General features: G+C 26.1%; 2 protein-coding genes across 3 annotated transcripts; one reads left to right on the forward strand and one right to left on the reverse strand.

The window, feature by feature from the left end:
* Positions 1 to 3: 3 nt before the first annotated feature.
* LOC132947958 (WD40 repeat-containing protein SMU1) lies at positions 4 to 3231 on the forward strand. Its single transcript, XM_061018226.1, has 10 exons — positions 4 to 171; positions 256 to 322; positions 474 to 617; positions 693 to 807; positions 963 to 1151; positions 1226 to 1455; positions 1524 to 1747; positions 1829 to 1930; positions 1992 to 2175; positions 2662 to 3231. The coding sequence occupies exons 1-10, from the start codon at positions 146 to 148 to the stop codon at positions 2911 to 2913; spliced, it is 1533 nt and encodes a 510-aa protein (XP_060874209.1). The 5' UTR covers positions 4 to 145; the 3' UTR covers positions 2914 to 3231.
* Positions 3232 to 7990: 4759 nt separating this feature from the next.
* LOC132946528 (ras-related protein Rab-11A) lies at positions 7991 to 16590 on the reverse strand. Of its 2 annotated transcripts, XM_061016564.1 has the most exons (6): positions 16256 to 16587; positions 12610 to 12731; positions 12063 to 12136; positions 11726 to 12000; positions 8949 to 9096; positions 8683 to 8820 (listed from the first exon to the last, which is right to left on the reverse strand). In XM_061016564.1, the coding sequence occupies exons 1-5, from the start codon at positions 16293 to 16295 to the stop codon at positions 8954 to 8956; spliced, it is 654 nt and encodes a 217-aa protein (XP_060872547.1). In that variant the 5' UTR covers positions 16296 to 16587; the 3' UTR covers positions 8683 to 8820; positions 8949 to 8953. The 2 variants fall into 2 exon arrangements, with proteins under 2 accessions (XP_060872546.1, XP_060872547.1); XM_061016563.1 differs by lacking the exon at positions 8949 to 9096 and having other exon boundaries at positions 7991 to 8820; positions 16256 to 16590.
* Between the last annotated feature and the right edge of the window lie 1962 nt (positions 16591 to 18552).

An 18552-nucleotide genomic window follows, 5' to 3' on the forward strand; every position in this document is an offset into this window, starting at 1 on the left:
GTGATTATCAGGCCGCGCCGCCACCGCTTACTGAATACTGGTTACTCTACTCAAAAACTTTGAGAACTTAAAAATTATATTCAATTTTTTAAATAAATAACAATTTGAGTACCGCCTTGAACTACTCAAGTACTACTCTTGAAAAATGTCCATTGAAATCGAGTCCGCTGAGTTCGTAGTATCCATTACTATATTATTATTCAATCTATTTAACAAAATGTTCTCATTACCTTACTAACTTAACTTTGTTTACAGTGTCATCCGACTTATACAGCAATATCTAAAGGAGTCAAATCTAATGAAATCTCTGCAAACCCTTCAAGTATTTATTTTCACTAGTCCACTGTTGAACGTATATAATAAAAACATCCATTTTTGTGATAAAAAAATTGAATATACCAACAGTTTTATTTGTTTAGATTAGGTTTTTTATAGTAAATTCGTTTTCAATATTTTTTTATAACATTTTCTAGGAAGAAACCAGTGTATCATTAAACACGGTAGACAGTATCGATGGTTTTGTTGCAGATATACACAACGGTCATTGGGATACAGTATTAAAAGCAGTACAGTCGTTAAAATTACCTGATAGTAAATTAATCGATTTGTACGAACAGGTTAGTATCCTACTAGTATTTATATTAAAGAAATAATAATAATTTAAAATATAACTATATTTTATTAATTGGCAGGTTGTATTTGAACTAATAGAGTTACGTGAACTTGGAGCTGCTCGATCACTTTTACGTCAAACAGATCCTATGATTGCTTTAAAACAACATGAACCTGATCGTTATATACACCTTGGTATGATTATATTTTTGATAATTTTAATAAAATATTCGCACTTTATACATTTTTACAATAAGCTAAATATTTTTTTTAAATTAATTTATCTTCAGATTCAAATTATTGTGCTGTTAGTACATTTTTGATTTTAACATTATTTTTTTTTTTTCTAGAAAATCTTTTAGCTCGGTCTTATTTTGACCCTCGTGAAGCATATCCTGAAGGTACATCCAAAGAAAAACGTAGAATTGCTATTGCCCAATCATTAGCTGGTGAAGTATCTGTAGTACCATCATCAAGACTATTAGCACTGTTAGGCCAAGCATTAAAGTGGCAACAACATCAAGGCCTTCTACCTCCAGGTATCTTAAAAATTAATCATTCAAGTATTGAAAAAACTATATTAGGTATATGAGTTATTAATGTTTGCTTTTAGGTACTTCAATTGATTTATTTAGAGGTAAAGCAGCAGTTCGAGATCTAGAGGAAGAAACATTCCCAACTCAATTATTTAAGCAAATTAAATTTATCCAAAAGAGTCACGTAGAATGTTCTAGATTTTCACCAGATGGCCAGTTTTTGGTGACTGCCACTGTAGATGGATTTATTGAAGTATACAATTTTGTTACAGGAAAAATAAGAAAAGATCTTAAATATCAAGCTCAAGTAATATTTATTGTCTAAAACAACTGATACCTATAATATATTCTTGTAATCAAACATTTTTTTTTCAGGATAATTTTATGCTTATGGAAGATGCTGTACTAAGTTTAAATTTTTCTCGCGATAGTGAAATGTTGGTATCAGGCTCCCAAGGTGGAAAAGTAACTGTTTGGAAAATACAGACAGGACAAGTGATGCGAAAATTTGAAAAAGCTCATGTACTTGGAATTACTTGTGTACAATTTTCTCGAGATAATACTCAAATTTTGACTGGTTCATTTGATATGACTATAAGGTGAAATTACTAATAGTAATAGAAAAATATATTTTTTGTAAAAGTTATATGAATGTTTTTTTTTTTTTTTTATTAAAACAGAATTCATGGTTTGAAATCTGGCAAAACGCTTAAAGAATTTAGAGGACATACATCATTTATTAATGAAGTCGTATATACTGTTGATGGTCACAGTGTAATCAGGTGAATATTATTATAAGATTTGCCTTAATGGTTATTATAAGTATATTTTATACATATATAGTGCATCCAGTGATAGTACTGTAAAAGTTTGGAGTGTGAAAACCACAGAATGTACTCACACCTTTAAATCCATGGGAGCAGCTGATGTGGCTGTTAACAATGTGCATCTTTTCCCTAAAAATCAAGATCATTTTGTTGTTTGTAACCGTTCAAACACTATTGTAATAATGAATATGCAAGGCCAAGTAAGTAATAAACTGATATATTAAGAGGACGTCATACCCGCATATGTTGTCTCTGTCTTACTAACGCATAATATATCAAAATGTACATCCAGCAGTTACAATTTTGTATTGTAAGCTTAAATATTAAAGTGAATTGACTTATTATCAAACTTAAATGTAAGAACATTATTTGTGTTCTCTAGTTGGTTTTTTACGATATTTTAATTTTAAGTGAATTAATATTATTACTACCATATTAATATTTGAAAATGCTCATAATTCACTTAAAATTTAAATATCATAAAAAAGTAATGTTCTTACATTTAAGTTTGATAATAAGTCAATTTACTCAAATATTTTAGCTAACAACACAATATTGGTATTGCTGGACGTGCATTTTTATACACTATGAGTTAGTAAGACTGAGACAACACATGAGGGTACAACATCCTATGAAAATATTTTTAAACTAACATTATACTAATAAAAAAATATATATATTTAAAGATTGTCAGATCATTTACAAGTGGTAAACGTGAAGGTTGCAATTTTGTATGTTCCACTGTGTCGCCTAGGGGAGATTGGATATATGCAGTTGCCGAAGATTATAATTTGTACTGTTTTTCTTTGAACAGTGGAAAGTTGGAAAAAACCCTACAAATACACGAAAAAGATGTTATTGGACTAACACATCACCCTCATCAAAATTTATTATGTACTTACTGTGAAGATGGTATGGTACGATTATGGAAACCTTAAATTGTTAATTTTTACTATCCTAATAGTATAAATAAAAACATTATTTTTAACTTATTAAATAAAAAAATAATTTTTTATGATAATAATTGTTAAATAAATACAAGACATAAATATTGTGTATTGAGTATCATAATATTGTAATAAATCTAATAAAAATTAATTAAGTTACTTTTTAAATTTTAATAATGTATGTATGATATAATCTGTTGTGTATGTATTTTTAATTTCAGACAAATTTAGTCTAGTTTATTGACTGTATACTGTAAACTTAAATAATTTTAATAAATAAATATATCTTAGTCTGTGCTCTAAACAGTATATACGTACTAGCTAATCAAAAATTGTTCTCATACATTTGTTCCCATACCTAATAAGATATGGGTTCTTCATTCCTTACCCTTTAGCACTGCTATTCTCAAGAGCTATTCCCAATTTTTTATTGTTAAAAAAAGTGTGACTTGGAAGATACCGAACCGATACAAGAGACAGCCGGGTAGTCGGTTGTAACAAAACTTCTCTGATGAAACTTTACAAAATGCCATTTCAGAATTGAAAAATGGTAACTTTTTTTCCATGGTATACTCTATACCTAACTTTAATAAATAAAGTAAAAACATTATGTTTCAGTAAAGAGAATGTGTTAAATTTATTTTTTAAACAATATTTAGGTTACCTATTAAATTATTTGGGTTACCTTATGTACAAATATGTTTTTAAAAACCTTATTTGTGTTCCAAGTAAAACGTGATAGGTTAAATGCTCAAAAACATTAAAAAAAAAAACCGAACTGTTTCATGTCACCTGAACTCAATGTGACTTGGAACACCCACTTTTTATTTATTTTTTAAGTTTTAACCAAGTTATAGTTAAACATCATTTTTTTTTTTTTGTCATTAATACTGTGCGCCAATACTAGACTTTTTCAGATTTAAAAAATTAATATTGAAGTTGTAGGAGGCTAGGAAAGTTCAAAATCGTACTCTTTTCAAGTGTGTTGACGGTATTTTGATGTTACTAAAATAAAAAAAAAAAATCGAAAATAAATTTCTTACATAACTTTAAAAAAAGAATAAGGAATTCAAATGTTTTAAAAATTAAAATTGTACTTTTGGTACTGGGTGAATTTTTTACCCGGTTATTACTATAAAGTATGATGTTAAGGCAAAACGAATTTTTTTTTATATTGCACATGTTTTCATATTACAACCGGAATTTCTAATAAATTTGTTCGTATAGGTATGTCCAGGGGATGGGCGTTAACTTCGTAGTCGTCAGAGCAGTAATCTTATCACATAAACAGTCGCATACTCCCACAGATATATATAATATATATATATAATAATCGCATAAAGATTTACATTATCACCATAATATGCCCGGGTAAGGAGCGGCAGGAGGCATGAGCGTCCGCATAGGGGGGGGGGACAAGTAGAGGCAGTTTCCCCCTTGGCTTATTCTGGGTCGATTATCATATTATTATTAATAATTTTAATGTCCTAAAAAACTTGAAAATTCCATAACAATTCTAAATAGCGCATTAAATTATTTTTATTTTTTTATATAAAAAAAGGTGGGTAAGTGGATGTCGCTCTGCTGTACAGTAAGTTAAAAGTGGGTCACTGTAATGGATGGTATTCAATTTGAATTCAATGATATAATATCATTGTATAAGAAGAACGATTCCGAGCGAAAACGGTCAGTCAGCCCATGATATTACTAAGTATATTTGATGATATTATTGTGAATAAAGTAATTTATATAATATATAACCTATTTACCTATCTTGTTTTAAATTTTCAATCCTTAGCTACAAAAGTTGAACATTTTATAAATTTTTAACTACAAAATAATTGTTAAATTTGAAATTTGAAATATTTTGTCGAAATTCGAACTTTAAAATCCTTATAAAAATTTATATTTTTACAACATTTGATATTCACTCGATTTCTTATGTAACAATTTTCTTATTTTATTGTAATTAAAAAACGAATGACTGTAGATACTTGAATATTTCACTGAATGTTAATATTAGCATTTTCTATATACCATAAAATTTATAAAATATTTTGACTTTTTTTGAGCTTTTCACGGACATTGTCAGTTTTCAATTTTTTTAGTTTTTTTTCTATAAATATCAATACAATTTTATTTGTTGGGTAAAAAAGCGTAAAAATTTAATATAAGACTCCTGATTTATCATTCTAATAGCAGTTAAAAAATATTAAAAATACATAGGCACAATTTTTTTTTATAAGCATTTCAAGTTCAAATTTTGACAACATTTATCAAATTTATAATTTATTAATTATTTTATAGTTAAAAATGTATAAAATGTTTAACTTTTATGGCTAAGGATTGAAAATTTAAAACAAGGCGCCTCGTAAATAGGTTATATATAAATTACTTTATTCACAATAATATCATCAAATATACTTGGTAATATCAGGGGTAGGACACTTCTCGGCGGCGGGCTGATAATAGAGAATCAACCACTGCAGGTCCGCAGTAGGGGCATGATCTGGGAAAATATGAAATCTTAACGTTTTCATTTTTGGTAGCACTGAATTTGCCATGATACCACGTTTTATTGTTATCTCTATTATATTAACGTATCGGAATTTTTAAAAATAATTCTATATTAATAGTTAATACCACTTTTTATTTATTTTTGTAATTTAATTGAATCAATATGAATGAAATACCTGAACATGTATTCACATAGTCGGACATGTTATTTTATTTCAATTTTTTTAAAATCTATGGTAAGTAGTAACATAATTAAGGTACCTAAAAATAAAAAAAAATTGTATTTATAATATTGTATTAAATATTTGTATTTGTATTCAAATACTTAGTGAGTAATCGCAAAGGGCATTTTTATACTAGTATTTTAAAAGTATTTTTAATACTACTTTATTCCAATACTAGTATTAACTATTAGTTGTGTCCGGATGTCCGGTGAAGAGTTAACTCATTGTTTTAAAGCAATTAAATTAAAATAGTACATTTTATCGTATAAAAGTATGCCATATTTATTTTTCGTGTATTAATGGTCAAACTGTTAAATGAACTGGCCCTACTGCGGACCTGCAGTGACTGACTCAAGCCTTCGTCCTATGCTGCCTGTATAAATTTTTATCAGTGTCCATTCTGATTGTTATATTCTGTGGTAATATCATACGCTGACTGACCGTTTTCGCTCAGAATCGTTTTTTTTAAACAATGATATTATATCATTTAATTCAAATTTAACACCATCCATTATAGTGGCCCACTTGTAACCAACTGTACAGCAGAGCGACATCCACTTACCCACCTTTTTTATTAATTATTTTTAAACGTCTTCGCTCAGAATCGTTTTTCATATACCTTATACCTACCATGAAAAATGAGTTATCATTGAATTTAAATATAACACATCCATTATAACAACATTTTTGATTTCTACTTTTTGTACACACTTGTCCATCTTTTATTTATTTATTTAAAATTTTTATTGGGGCCTTGAGACAATAATTAGTTGAATTGCTTCGATTTTTAACAACAGTATCTTGTTCTATGGGAAAGTGAATTTAGTCAATGCATTCGGGAGGTCATAACTGATACTTTGGGTGGTCAAAATTCCCAGTAGTTTTCTAAAACACCCGGGAAAAAAAAAATTAAGAAAAAACGGGAATTTTTAAGCAAAATTAATTTTGGTTTTTGGTGTACCTAACTCTAAAACAAATGACCGTAATTACAAATTTTTTTAATATTTTGACTTGTTTTGAACTGTTTACGGACATTTTCAGTTGCCAATATTTATCTATAAATGTCAATAAAATTTTATTCGTTGGGTCAAAAATCTTGATACTTTAATTCAAGGCTCCTAATATATTGTTACAATATCAGTTGAAGAACATTAAAAATACATGGTCACAATTTTTTTTTTTAAAACAACATCCTATGCGCAAAGAAGAACCTGTAATGTGCCAACCTGCGGAGAACCTCTCACGGTCAAGCACCACTTTGTCTACTGTTGAAACCATATAGATACCTGAAAAAACCTAGAAATGCCTGATAACCTGTTTGAAATCCTCAGCTCAATCCAAGATAACACCAAAAAAATCATCATATTTCTAAAACTTATTGATTATTGATATGTACAATTTAATCTAAAGAAACTATTGTATTATTTCTATGTAACATTTTTTTTTTTTTTTTGTGACAAGCTAATACCTTTTGTTACATACCTTGTACATTTAGCCTAATTTAATTCCGTTCCCATTTTAGACTTAGCACTTTCATTTGGCTTTAACTAGTATTTAATATGGATAAAAATGTTTCTTGAACACAATTTATTTATGTTTCAATCCAATGTGCAGTCAATAATTTAAAATAAATTGCGGACAATTAAAATATTATATCAAAACTATATTGTCACTTGTCAAATACAGATATAATGTTATTAACTAAGTTTTTATATTATTAGTTAATTACTTAATTCACATATTAAAGATAACAATGCACAATTTATTCTGCTGAACTCAAATTTGTTATGTTTAGAAAAGGGAGAAACCAAAGAGTGTGCCAAAAATTTAACATCTTCTAAAACATAAATAATCCAAATTATAGATACTTCAGTTTGATAAAGGGGTAATTTTCCCTTGCATTAAATTTAAATACATTACCTGAGAAGACAATATTTACAACAGAGTGTATGCGCGATAACCGACAGACACATGTTATGCTGGTGATGAGGGACAAGTTGACTTTTTGCATTAACCTGATCTTATATGATAATAATGATGATGGTGGTACTAAGAAATAATTATTTATTTTCTCAATATTAGTTAAGCATAAGTTTAAATTTCCATAACATTGAAATCCACTAGAAACATTTAATTTTTATGATATATCATTACTTTAAAAAATATCTTTTTCGACAAACAATATCGGGTGGAAGCAAAATTAGAGTATAATATACTACTTGGTTATACTAAATGTGATATTATAAATTCATATAATTCTAGATATTTCAGGAAAGAACTAAATTCAATATTATCAGAAAAATGAAATAAACTTTACACACACAGTATGTTAATACAATAATATTGTTTATTGCCTAAATAAACTTGTTCTATTTTTTAAACTAAAAATATGATTTAATATTAATCAATTTTTATTTTAAAAATGTTATATACAATATAATAAAATAATATTACTGATTACAATTTGCAGGTTGATGAAAACCAAATAAAATAAAATAAAATAATATAAAACCTGAAATAGAAATTCTGATAAAAATGTATATTCTAATGTGTATAAAAAATTGGATAACTATTATTTTTTGAAGGCTAAAAAAAGTACATTAGGTGAATACTATTAAACAAATTAATATACTACTAAAATTGTTAATGTGTTTGAATTTTTTTCAATTTTAAATAATGCCAATAGTATCATAACAATAATGGAATCTAAACTAATATAATTCGAATATTTAAAAATATTATAATTGTTTGAAAAAAAAAAAAAAAACATAAAATAATATAATTAACGATTAGAAAATATTAAACGTACATAGAATTATAAGTATAATTTGTATTTAAATAATGAAGAGATAAGAGCCCCGAAATGAGAAGCAAGTAAAAGAATTTTAATTTAACTTAAATTAAAAAACCTGTACTGCAAAATAATAATAATAAAATAAAATATGGAAAGGGGGACAACACTTATAAAATCTAAAAGTGGACTTAAATTTTGATACTCAAGCTGATGCATTACAACAGAACTGTTTAATTTGGAATGCAGCCGAATCATTTGTGTTTGCTGTAGTTGCATCTATCCTGATTGGCTTCATACACACTTTGTCAATTTCGTCCCCATCCATACTATCCATTTGACGGGCTGATACTTTGCGATGGATTTCTAAAAGACAAATTAAGTTTAAAATTGAATCCATTTGTTATAGTAATTATTATTTACATTTAATAAGTCATAATAAGACAGATTAAAATAAAACATTCATATTTTCATCAGGAACCTGTAAAACAAACCTGATTTATGATGATTGGCAGCATTGTTTCCTGACGTTGTCAGAGTTGACTGTAGGTTTGACATCAATTGGCTCAATGTTTGTAGGCCGTATCGTATCACCTTCAGGTGGGTCTCTCATTTGCTTTTGAGACACGATGTTATAGATTTCTGAACAATGGTGAAAAACCCGAACGAAAAAAAAACAAAAAACAAAACTACTCAGTACCAAAATAATACAATACGTAAAAACGTCATTCAAAAGCATTTCAATTACAATAATCCAATTTTAAATGATGGGAAGAAAATATATTAGAAATGAAAACAAAATATGAATAAGTTATACTAATAACTTGCAAACCAACTAATTAAAAAATAATGACACAAAACAAATTTTTAATGCACCCTAATTAAAAAATTAACTGTAACAAAAACTAAAAAGTAACTATACAAAAGAAATCATTTTATGAAGTATTTATAAATTTGATCAAAATAATCATAATAGATATAAACAAATATTAGCTTATCGTGTTCCAAGTTAGTTAATAAGTTTTATTTTCAAGCATTTATATAGTTTATAATTAATAATAGGTAATGTAGGTCTTGAAAAATATTTCATAAAATTATTTTAATATAATATGCATTACATATTCAGAATGGAAATATCCAAAGATATTATAGGATTTCAAAATATTATTTATTTTTATCAGTCTTAACTTACTTGCACGATTAAAGATATACAGATTGCTCATCAGCATCTGATAAGGTGCGCATGAAATAACTAGCAAAAAATTAACCAGCAGCGCTCCAAGCAGCAGTATTACAACTAACCGATTATAGATATATAGGTGTAAAATTAGTTCTAAATATTGACACATATGGTTGAGTGACAGAATAGATAGAATGGTTGAGTGTTGACATCAAGTGCTAGTGGTTAATTTTTCAACTGTTTAATACAGTCACTTTGTAAATCAATCTGAAAGCCGTTTATTATAGGGCGATGTGCAACATGTATATTTTTAATTGTGCTTACTCGTTTGGTATAATAGACCTTTTTATCGAGAAAAATAATATAGTAACAGTAAAAAGGGTAATCAAAAAAAAATCCCCAAAGCAAATACTTATATATAATTGCACATCTTAAAAATACTCATAACTCACTTTAAAATTGAAATATAATAAAAAGCTTATGATATTCTCTGGATAATAATCTTACCTATAAATTTTATAAGAGTCAATTCACTCTAATTTTAAAACAAAACCAACAACATTTTTGAAGAATGGAATAATAGGTTCTCAAATATAGTTAGTCAAAAAAATCCCACAATATGATTACTTATAAGAAAAATTTAAAATTAAATTAACACTGATCAAGCCAAGTTAGCATTAGATACTTAGATAAACTCGTAGAGAGTAGTACAAAAAGAGGCCACAATCAAATTGTAAATATCCATCTAAAAAAATTAATTAAAAGATAAAATGAAAATAATATAACTATTGGAGGATTTTTGACAGCTGTGTATAATAACAACGCAAGCGAACTGATTAACTTTTTTATAACAAAGACTTATGTCGACCTCTATTAATAAAAATTAGATTTTATTTCTTAAATTAAAAAATATTAAATGTTTTTACAAATGAGATTTTGAGTTATTTTCATATCAATTATTATTATTAATTGTATTGATTTTACAGTCAGTTTTTATTTTTATTTGTTGTGTATAAATTTTGTTTATATATAATGATTTATCATTGAAAAAAAAATTTACACATCTATTACAGTGACCCATTCTAACAGTACTATACAGCAAAGAGGTATCCACTTGCCCACCTTGTTTTAAAATTTAAATTAACTTGTATAAAAAAATTACATTTTTTACAACTTTGTTTATAAATAATTCCTAATTATAAACATATAAACTAAATATTTATTTTTATTAATAATAGTCTATAAATCATAAACTGACTAAACAAAATTGATATATAATATTACTATTAAGTATTAAAAAGTTTTATTTTTAATCAATAATTAATCAACGATCAACGAGAAAATTATCTTAAATTAACAATTTAAAAGTACAAATAAATAAATATTATAGACCCTAACCATTGGAACAAATTTTCAAACAATTAAAATATCAATAAAATGGTTTAATGATAATAATTAAATAAAGCACAAAAGAAATGAAAAAAGTTATAAATTAATCACTATTATATCATCCCACTACCAACTATTTATACAGAAATGTCAAATGTGTCATTTTAAAGATACCTATTAACTTTCTAACCAATTTATAAACATGTTAAAGAAAGAATGAATAAAATTAATTTTTTTTTGTTTTTTGATTTGGTTAGTATCATTTTATTTTTTTAAAACATGGTTAGTATCATTTTATTTATTTAAAACACATTACATTCTTAATTTATTCATCATGCAATGCTTTCAGTTAATTTTTTCTATATTTGAACAAATTTGTTTATCAGTATAACTATTATGTTTAGTTGCACAACTAAAACCAAATTATGTATAGCAGACATGCAATAATTACATACATTAGATATTTCGACAGACAGATTGTCAGTGACAATTACCAAATACATGCTTGGTTGAGATAAGCATTAAACATTAACAATATAAATCTGTTTCTAAGCTTCAGTACAAATTTGTAAGTTTATTTTTTAATAAAAGATAATCAGTTTCAAACTATAAAAAAAGTACTAAGATACAATACTCATCTAAATGTATAAATGCAAGTCTTATTGTGTTAAACATAAATATTAAACAAAAAATTACTCATACCTGTTAATATGTTTTCAAAAGCAGTTTCGACATTGGTAGAATCAAGAGCAGAAGTTTCTATAAATGACAAGTTATTGGCCTCAGCAAATGCTGTAGCTTCATCTGCTGGCACAGCTCTTAGGTGACGCAAATCTGACTTATTACCCACTAACATAATGACTATGTTTTGATCAGCATGATCACGAAGTTCACTCAACCATCGTTCCACATTTTGATAAGTTAGCTGTTTTGCAATATCATAAACCAACAGTGCACCTACTGCTCCTCGATAATAACTAAAGATTAACAAAACTAATTAATTTAACAAATTATAAAATATCGAAAAATTAATATTTACGCTGATGTGATAGCTCTGTAGCGTTCTTGTCCCGCAGTGTCCCAAATTTGGGCTTTGATTATTTTCTTATTTACCTTTAAATAAAATGTATTTAAAAATTAATTTTTAAGCTGAAACTATAAGGAAATTAATGAACAAATATTATATGGATATTTATAAAATATTTTTAATTTTAGTAGGTACGTAAGGCAACAAAATGAAATAATATAAAAAAAAAAAATATACCTATTTTAAAATAGGTACTATTTAAAAGTAATATTAACAAGTAAACCTACCTAACTGATAATTTATTATTTAAAAATTATAATTCAAGAAAATTATATTTTAGAACTAATTAGTTAGTTAACAGCAGAGGCGGTTTGAGCATATAATTCCGATTTAATACAACACCAATATACTATATAGTTAGTTGAGATTTTGCAAACCACAATGTAGAATTATTAACTTTAATTTACAATAAAATAATAAATGATAGTTGTGGTAATAATTCATATATTATGTTAATTGTAAATAGGTTATAATAAATAAACAGTATATAATAAAATACCTTAATGCTCCTTGTAGCAAATTCTACCCCAATGGTAGACTTTGATTCTAGATTAAATTCATTGCGAGTAAATCTAGCTAACAAGTTGCTCTTGCCAACACCAGAATCTCCAATAAGAACAACTATAATAAAAAAAGAAACAATTTAAGTTAATGATGCATTAATTAAAAAATTTAGTAAACTAAGTAAAATAATAGTTTCCAACAATTAAATTATTAACTCTGAGGAAATCAAAGGAGCAATTGATTTTACAAGTTAGGCAGTAAGAAACCTTAATTAACAAGGTTTATGCATTTTGTATTATATTTAATACAGACCAAATAATGTACTTTTTTAAATTTCTTATTAGTTTTTAAGAAAAAACAGCATAAAAACAAAAAATAATAATTTAAGGCTTTAAAACAGATCCTTAGTATTTTTAAGTAAAAGTGCTTTACTCAAAAACATTTTTGAATGCACTGAATTTTCATTATTTTGACCATTATGATGAAAACATCACTTTGTACTTGCACCACTTTGTAATATCGTTTAATATTATAATAGTTATATAATATTTATCTCAAAAGGTTATAGATAATACAAATCAAAAACAAAACATATGGCACTGCAGTGATAATTGTAATACCATCAATTTATGCAAAAAGCATACTAATAATAACAATTTAAACATGTAGATTAAAAACTGCTATAAATGCAATAATGCTTTTTTTCTCATTATCAGTGTGTGGTTATTTAGGTGAACTGTTACAATACGTATATAAACTAAAGTTGAGTAACACACAGAATATCACCAAAGTCAAAATGGAAATATACCTATGAACAATCTCTAATGCCCTCAAATGAATAAGCAATTAAGTAAATAAAAATCTAATTTAAAAATATGTATTTTACCATACATTGTTCAAAAAGATGAGAAGTTACAGTGAATCAAAAATATTTAATAGATAAACAAAATAAAAATGTTTATATCAAATAATTAATATTGTTTTAGGCATAGTTTGGTCACTTGTTAGTTAGAACTTTTTTTCGGCATCTGTAGGTTTTTGCCATGCCTAATTTTAGTTGGGGGTGACAGTAGGGTTGCCAACTGGCCGGTATTTCACATCCATAAACTTAAAAAGAAATTTGTTATCAGATATTGCTATCAATAAATCGTATAATCTTAATGACTTCAGACTTCTATCGTCAACTTAAAGACTTACAGACTCACAGCTATGAAAAATACCGTTAAATATATATTTAAAAGTTTATAATTTTCCTTACTTTATTTAATTATTTCAACATAATGTTATATATATATATCAATTTATTATAGTAATAATTAATATTAAATAAAAATTCACTAAATATTATGACCTTTTTTTTTTGTACACTTGGGTCGGTATCTTCCAAATTAAAAGTTGGCAACCCTAGGTGACAGTCTTTTTCCCTAGCTAGAGAACTATATTGCCTGTGGTGTAGTTTAAACCGTTGTTTAAAGTGCGCATTCGAACTATAGCTATAATATTCACTTGACTAATACCCGATAATTAACTTATAAACATTAATAGATAATGTATTAAAGTAGTTTCAACATCATAATTTATACCATACATTTTATAATAAACATAATAGTTAAAACTAGAATATAATCAATTTAACTTAGAACTTCTTTACTTATTTTATAAACTGTAAAATCTAAGTATATTATATTGTTAGAATGCATTTAGTGTCTTACATCTACATAATTAACCCAACAAAACCCAGTACCAGTAACCCTCTAAATACCTATTTTACATTAGTCATAAATCATAATTTTTATTATGAAATTCAATTTTATATCAAGTAAAGAGGCTGGTTTCAAAGGTGTTATAATTTGTTGACCATATGACTAACATGTATAGTTAAACATTATATTTGTATATTCATCACAATTTAAATAATATAAATAAATTGGTCCAACAAGCATTCAATGTGTTTATTAAAGCCAATAAACCAGTCTATTAAAAGGTCAAACAATGAAACTAGCTAGGTCTTTTACTAATTCTGTGTCATTGAATATTAATTTAAGATTAAATCTGTACCGAGATCTGTACCAAGTATTTGCCAAAATACTAATTATTCACATAAAGGCAGATGATGATAGCGTAATGAATTATTTAATTTACAGTCGTTAACAGAAATAAAATTATAATTACAATCCTCATTTTTAATGGTATTTTGAATTTAATACAGATAGTAATTAAGACACAAATAGTTATTTCAATAATTTTGTAGTTATGATATAATCATTTTACTTTAATGGGCATTTTTTAAATTAATTAATTAAAATATTACAAACTATTATTCTCTACAAATAACACTATAGCCTATTATGGGTACCCAGAATACAAATAACTAGACTTTGGAATTTGTGAAGTACCATTTGTGATCCACCATCTAATTGTAAATATTAAGTATAGCATGTGATTTATCTTTTAATTTTAAGTGTAATTGGTGATCTATTAAGGTTTGTAAATATTTTGAAACGGTTATTTACACATTTCTTTTTTAGTAGTGGTAGATTCGACAAAGGTACAAATTTATCTTATCTTATAATTATATAATTTCTTATATTATGTTATTATTATATTACAAATACACAAAATTTACGCAGAATCCTTTAATTCTATAGTTGGTTATGATCATATAGGTATACCAAAGTTTAATAATAATGATATCTATGAAATAGAAGTTTAATATAGTTACGATGGTAAATTCATATTTTTAATCAATTTTTATTTAATATTGTTATATTTTTCATAATCTTGAATTATTATCTACCTACTTACTAATAAAAAATAAAATTCAATAATATATCATCAATATAATATAGTCTAATATGTATTCAAATTTTGTGGTAGATCACTATCCCATAGTAGATCACCTGCTATACTTTTGTAATAGACGTCTTGTAAGTATGATTAATTATATAAGTACATTTAACAAATATTTATAATGATAAAATAACTATGGGATGGTGATTTACATGGAGTTATGAAGTAAAGTACAATTACAAGACTTACTTACCAATTTATTTTTTTATTTATTTTTTTATTCATGGTACAGCATCAGCTACTAGGTTATTAGATACATATAAATTTTAGTGATATTATTTATCTATTTTATAATATGTATTGTGCAACAAAAAACTGATAAATTATTTTTAGTATTTCCATTGATTAATCAAATAAATAGCAAGCCTACAAACAGATTACATTTTTAACTACTAATTACATAATTATGATTATCTAAGTACATATCATAATTTCATAAACCTTGCAAACTGTTAGGTATGACGTAAACTCATATAAGTAATTTAAAATTGATATATAAAGTGTACCTACATTTAAAACATTAAAAAACTATCATGTTGTAACTGAATTACACCAACCACAAAGATCCGACAAATCAAATTAATAGAGTTAATAAATCTATTAAAACCAGGTACATAATATTTTTCAAATATTTATTGATACAAGAACACCTACAACCTACCTCATACCTATAATAAAAGTTACAATGGTGGACTTTTGAAACCGTACACGATTTCACAAACATTTTATAAAAATATGATTAAGAAATATTATACAAATGCATTTCTACAAATATCCTACAAGAACATTACCTTTAAACAAATAATCGTATTCTTCGTCACCAGTTCCCATTTTTGCTATCACTAATACTTAATAGAATAAAAGTTAAAACAGAGAAGTTAGTCCGGAAAACAAAAGATCACGATAACGTACTTATATAATCCAAATGCGTAAATGTTAAAAAAAACAACTAATAAAAATACATTTCAACTTGTCATCAATGACGATGTTTGATATGGCATCGTTTTAAACGAGTTAAGGAAAAAATTAAATTAACGAATAGAATAAAAAAATTTAAAAACGCAAAATAAAAAAGTCTTGATTATTTTAGTGAGGTTGCATCGAATTTTTCCCGTGACAATTCATGAAATAAGTCATGACTATTGGATGATTGGCCAATCAGCAGTAAACAGTGTGCCAGAAAGTGATAATTCAAAATGTCTTTCTTAATCTGATACGCCCAACATTGTGCCGCCAAATGTTTAAAAGAAAATCTTTTACGTGTTACAAAATTCGTTCTGTGTGTGGTGTACTACATAGTGTGTATATTGTAACATAATACAACTTACCCAATGACGAGGTAGGTACACTCCACCCCTCTATCCGTACAACAGAGTGGTTAATTACATCACCCTTTATTTCTATAAGTCTAGAAATAAATCCAACAAAATCATAAACGTATTAACAAGTTATGTATATATATAAGATAGATATTGTGTTGTATAAAAGTATTGACATTGTAAATAAATTATATAATTTTGGAGGGGTGCCATTTGGGGGAGAAGGATGTGCACTTGCACCCCCTTGAATTTTGTATCCATAATTGGCCTATCGATAGTTTTGTTTTTTATGGACATTTTGTGCAATAACAATACATTTCTTACATATTGGGTTTGATTTTGAATAAAATAATTGCCATTATTATTATTATTTGCTATTGTCTACTTAATGGTAAACTTCTAATGATAAATACCTAATTACTTTTTACCATAGCTATTTTATATTAATAATTATAATTTAAGTGTTAAGCAAGTTTATAACTTGAATTTTATTGATACCTATATTATTTGAATTTGTATAAAAAGTGGTGAAACTTTTTTTTTAAATAATTTATGACTTAATGTATATGATTAAAACTTAAATACATTTTATTATATTATATATATCATATGTCAGTATATATATAATTATTGGCTGTATTGTACTCAGCATTTTCCGAATCTGCCCAATTTTTTTGTTCTGACTATAATATTTTTAATGCATTATAAATTATAATATGTTAATATTATATATAAAATATAGAAGGATTTATTTAGAAGCATTGCGGTGGCCTCAGCCTATCCAAATTGTGAGCCTCTCACATAACATATAATTATTATTATAATTAAAATGCTACTCAAATGCGAATTACGATCTAGAGAAATGTTATCTATTCGCATTTGCGAAAACGGCGTTCACCTACGAAAACATCATCAAAGGCTTTGGCTGAATTGACGGACTACCACTGCGGGTATAGGAAAACAGGAACGGCAACACCATAATATTTCATAAGGACAAACGTAAATTGCGCCGACGAAGGGAAAAAATTGTAAATTGCGACCAGTATTTGTAAGTATAAAATTCTATGTAGTAAATTGCGACTTACAGAAATATTATTTTTATAATAGTAATTTAGCATTACCCAGAGAACACCACTAGGAGGTGACTATCACTGTCTCCAAAAAATTAATTTTTGGTTTGCTTAAAATAAATAAATTAGTTAATAAAAATGGAAAAATTATAATTTTTAGTACCTATAATGTAAAATTGTTTTAAATATTACAATAATACATACCTAATAAAAAATAAAATTTAATAGTTATACCTATATAATATTATCAACATAGTAATGAGCAGGGCTCGTAAATTCATGTATTAACATATAAATCTTGCTAAGTTGTATTTGATGCTAGATGACATAGAAATCCATTTCAAGGTACCACGGTCAAATATGTGAAGTCTTATTTTGCATGTTTTTGCATATTTAGAGGTGTTTTGCCTATTTGGCATATTTATGCATTTTTCTATTTTATTATGATTTTTTTAAGTAAGCATTTTTTAAGTGCATAATTTTAGATATTTAGTGCATATAAATGCATATTTTTTAACTTTTTAAGGTATATTTCACGTACCTATACGGGTATACGTTTGATATTGGTTACCTAATAAGAATATAATATGTATTATTTTAAACCTATTTTTTAGTTTTAATTTAAACCTAGTTTTTGTACTTATCCAACACTGATTCTGTTTTTTAGATTCTGAGCGAATATGTATTGATTTTACAATG

The sequence above is a fragment of the Metopolophium dirhodum genome, chromosome 6 (assembly GCF_019925205.1).
Source record: "Metopolophium dirhodum isolate CAU chromosome 6, ASM1992520v1, whole genome shotgun sequence".
NCBI classification, from domain to species: domain Eukaryota; kingdom Metazoa; phylum Arthropoda; class Insecta; order Hemiptera; family Aphididae; genus Metopolophium; species Metopolophium dirhodum.

Bases quoted from the DNA above. Each gene is read 5' to 3' on its own strand.
- LOC132946528 (XM_061016563.1), bottom strand. From the start codon at position 16,295: ATGGGAACTGGTGACGAAGAATACGATTATTTGTTTAAAG. The intron at 12,732-16,255 runs GTAATGTTCTTG...TTTTTATTATAG, and splicing joins ATACGATTATTTGTTTAAAG to TTGTTCTTATTGGAGATTCT. The intron at 12,137-12,609 runs GTATTTTATTAT...TTTTATTTAAAG, and splicing joins TTGCTACAAGGAGCATTAAG to GTAAATAAGAAAATAATCAA.
- LOC132947958 (XM_061018226.1), top strand. From the start codon at position 146: ATGTCCATTGAAATCGAGTCCGCTGA. The intron at 1,152-1,225 runs GTATCTTAAAAA...GTTTGCTTTTAG, and splicing joins TCAAGGCCTTCTACCTCCAG to GTACTTCAATTGATTTATTT. The intron at 1,748-1,828 runs GTGAAATTACTA...TTATTAAAACAG, and splicing joins TCATTTGATATGACTATAAG to AATTCATGGTTTGAAATCTG.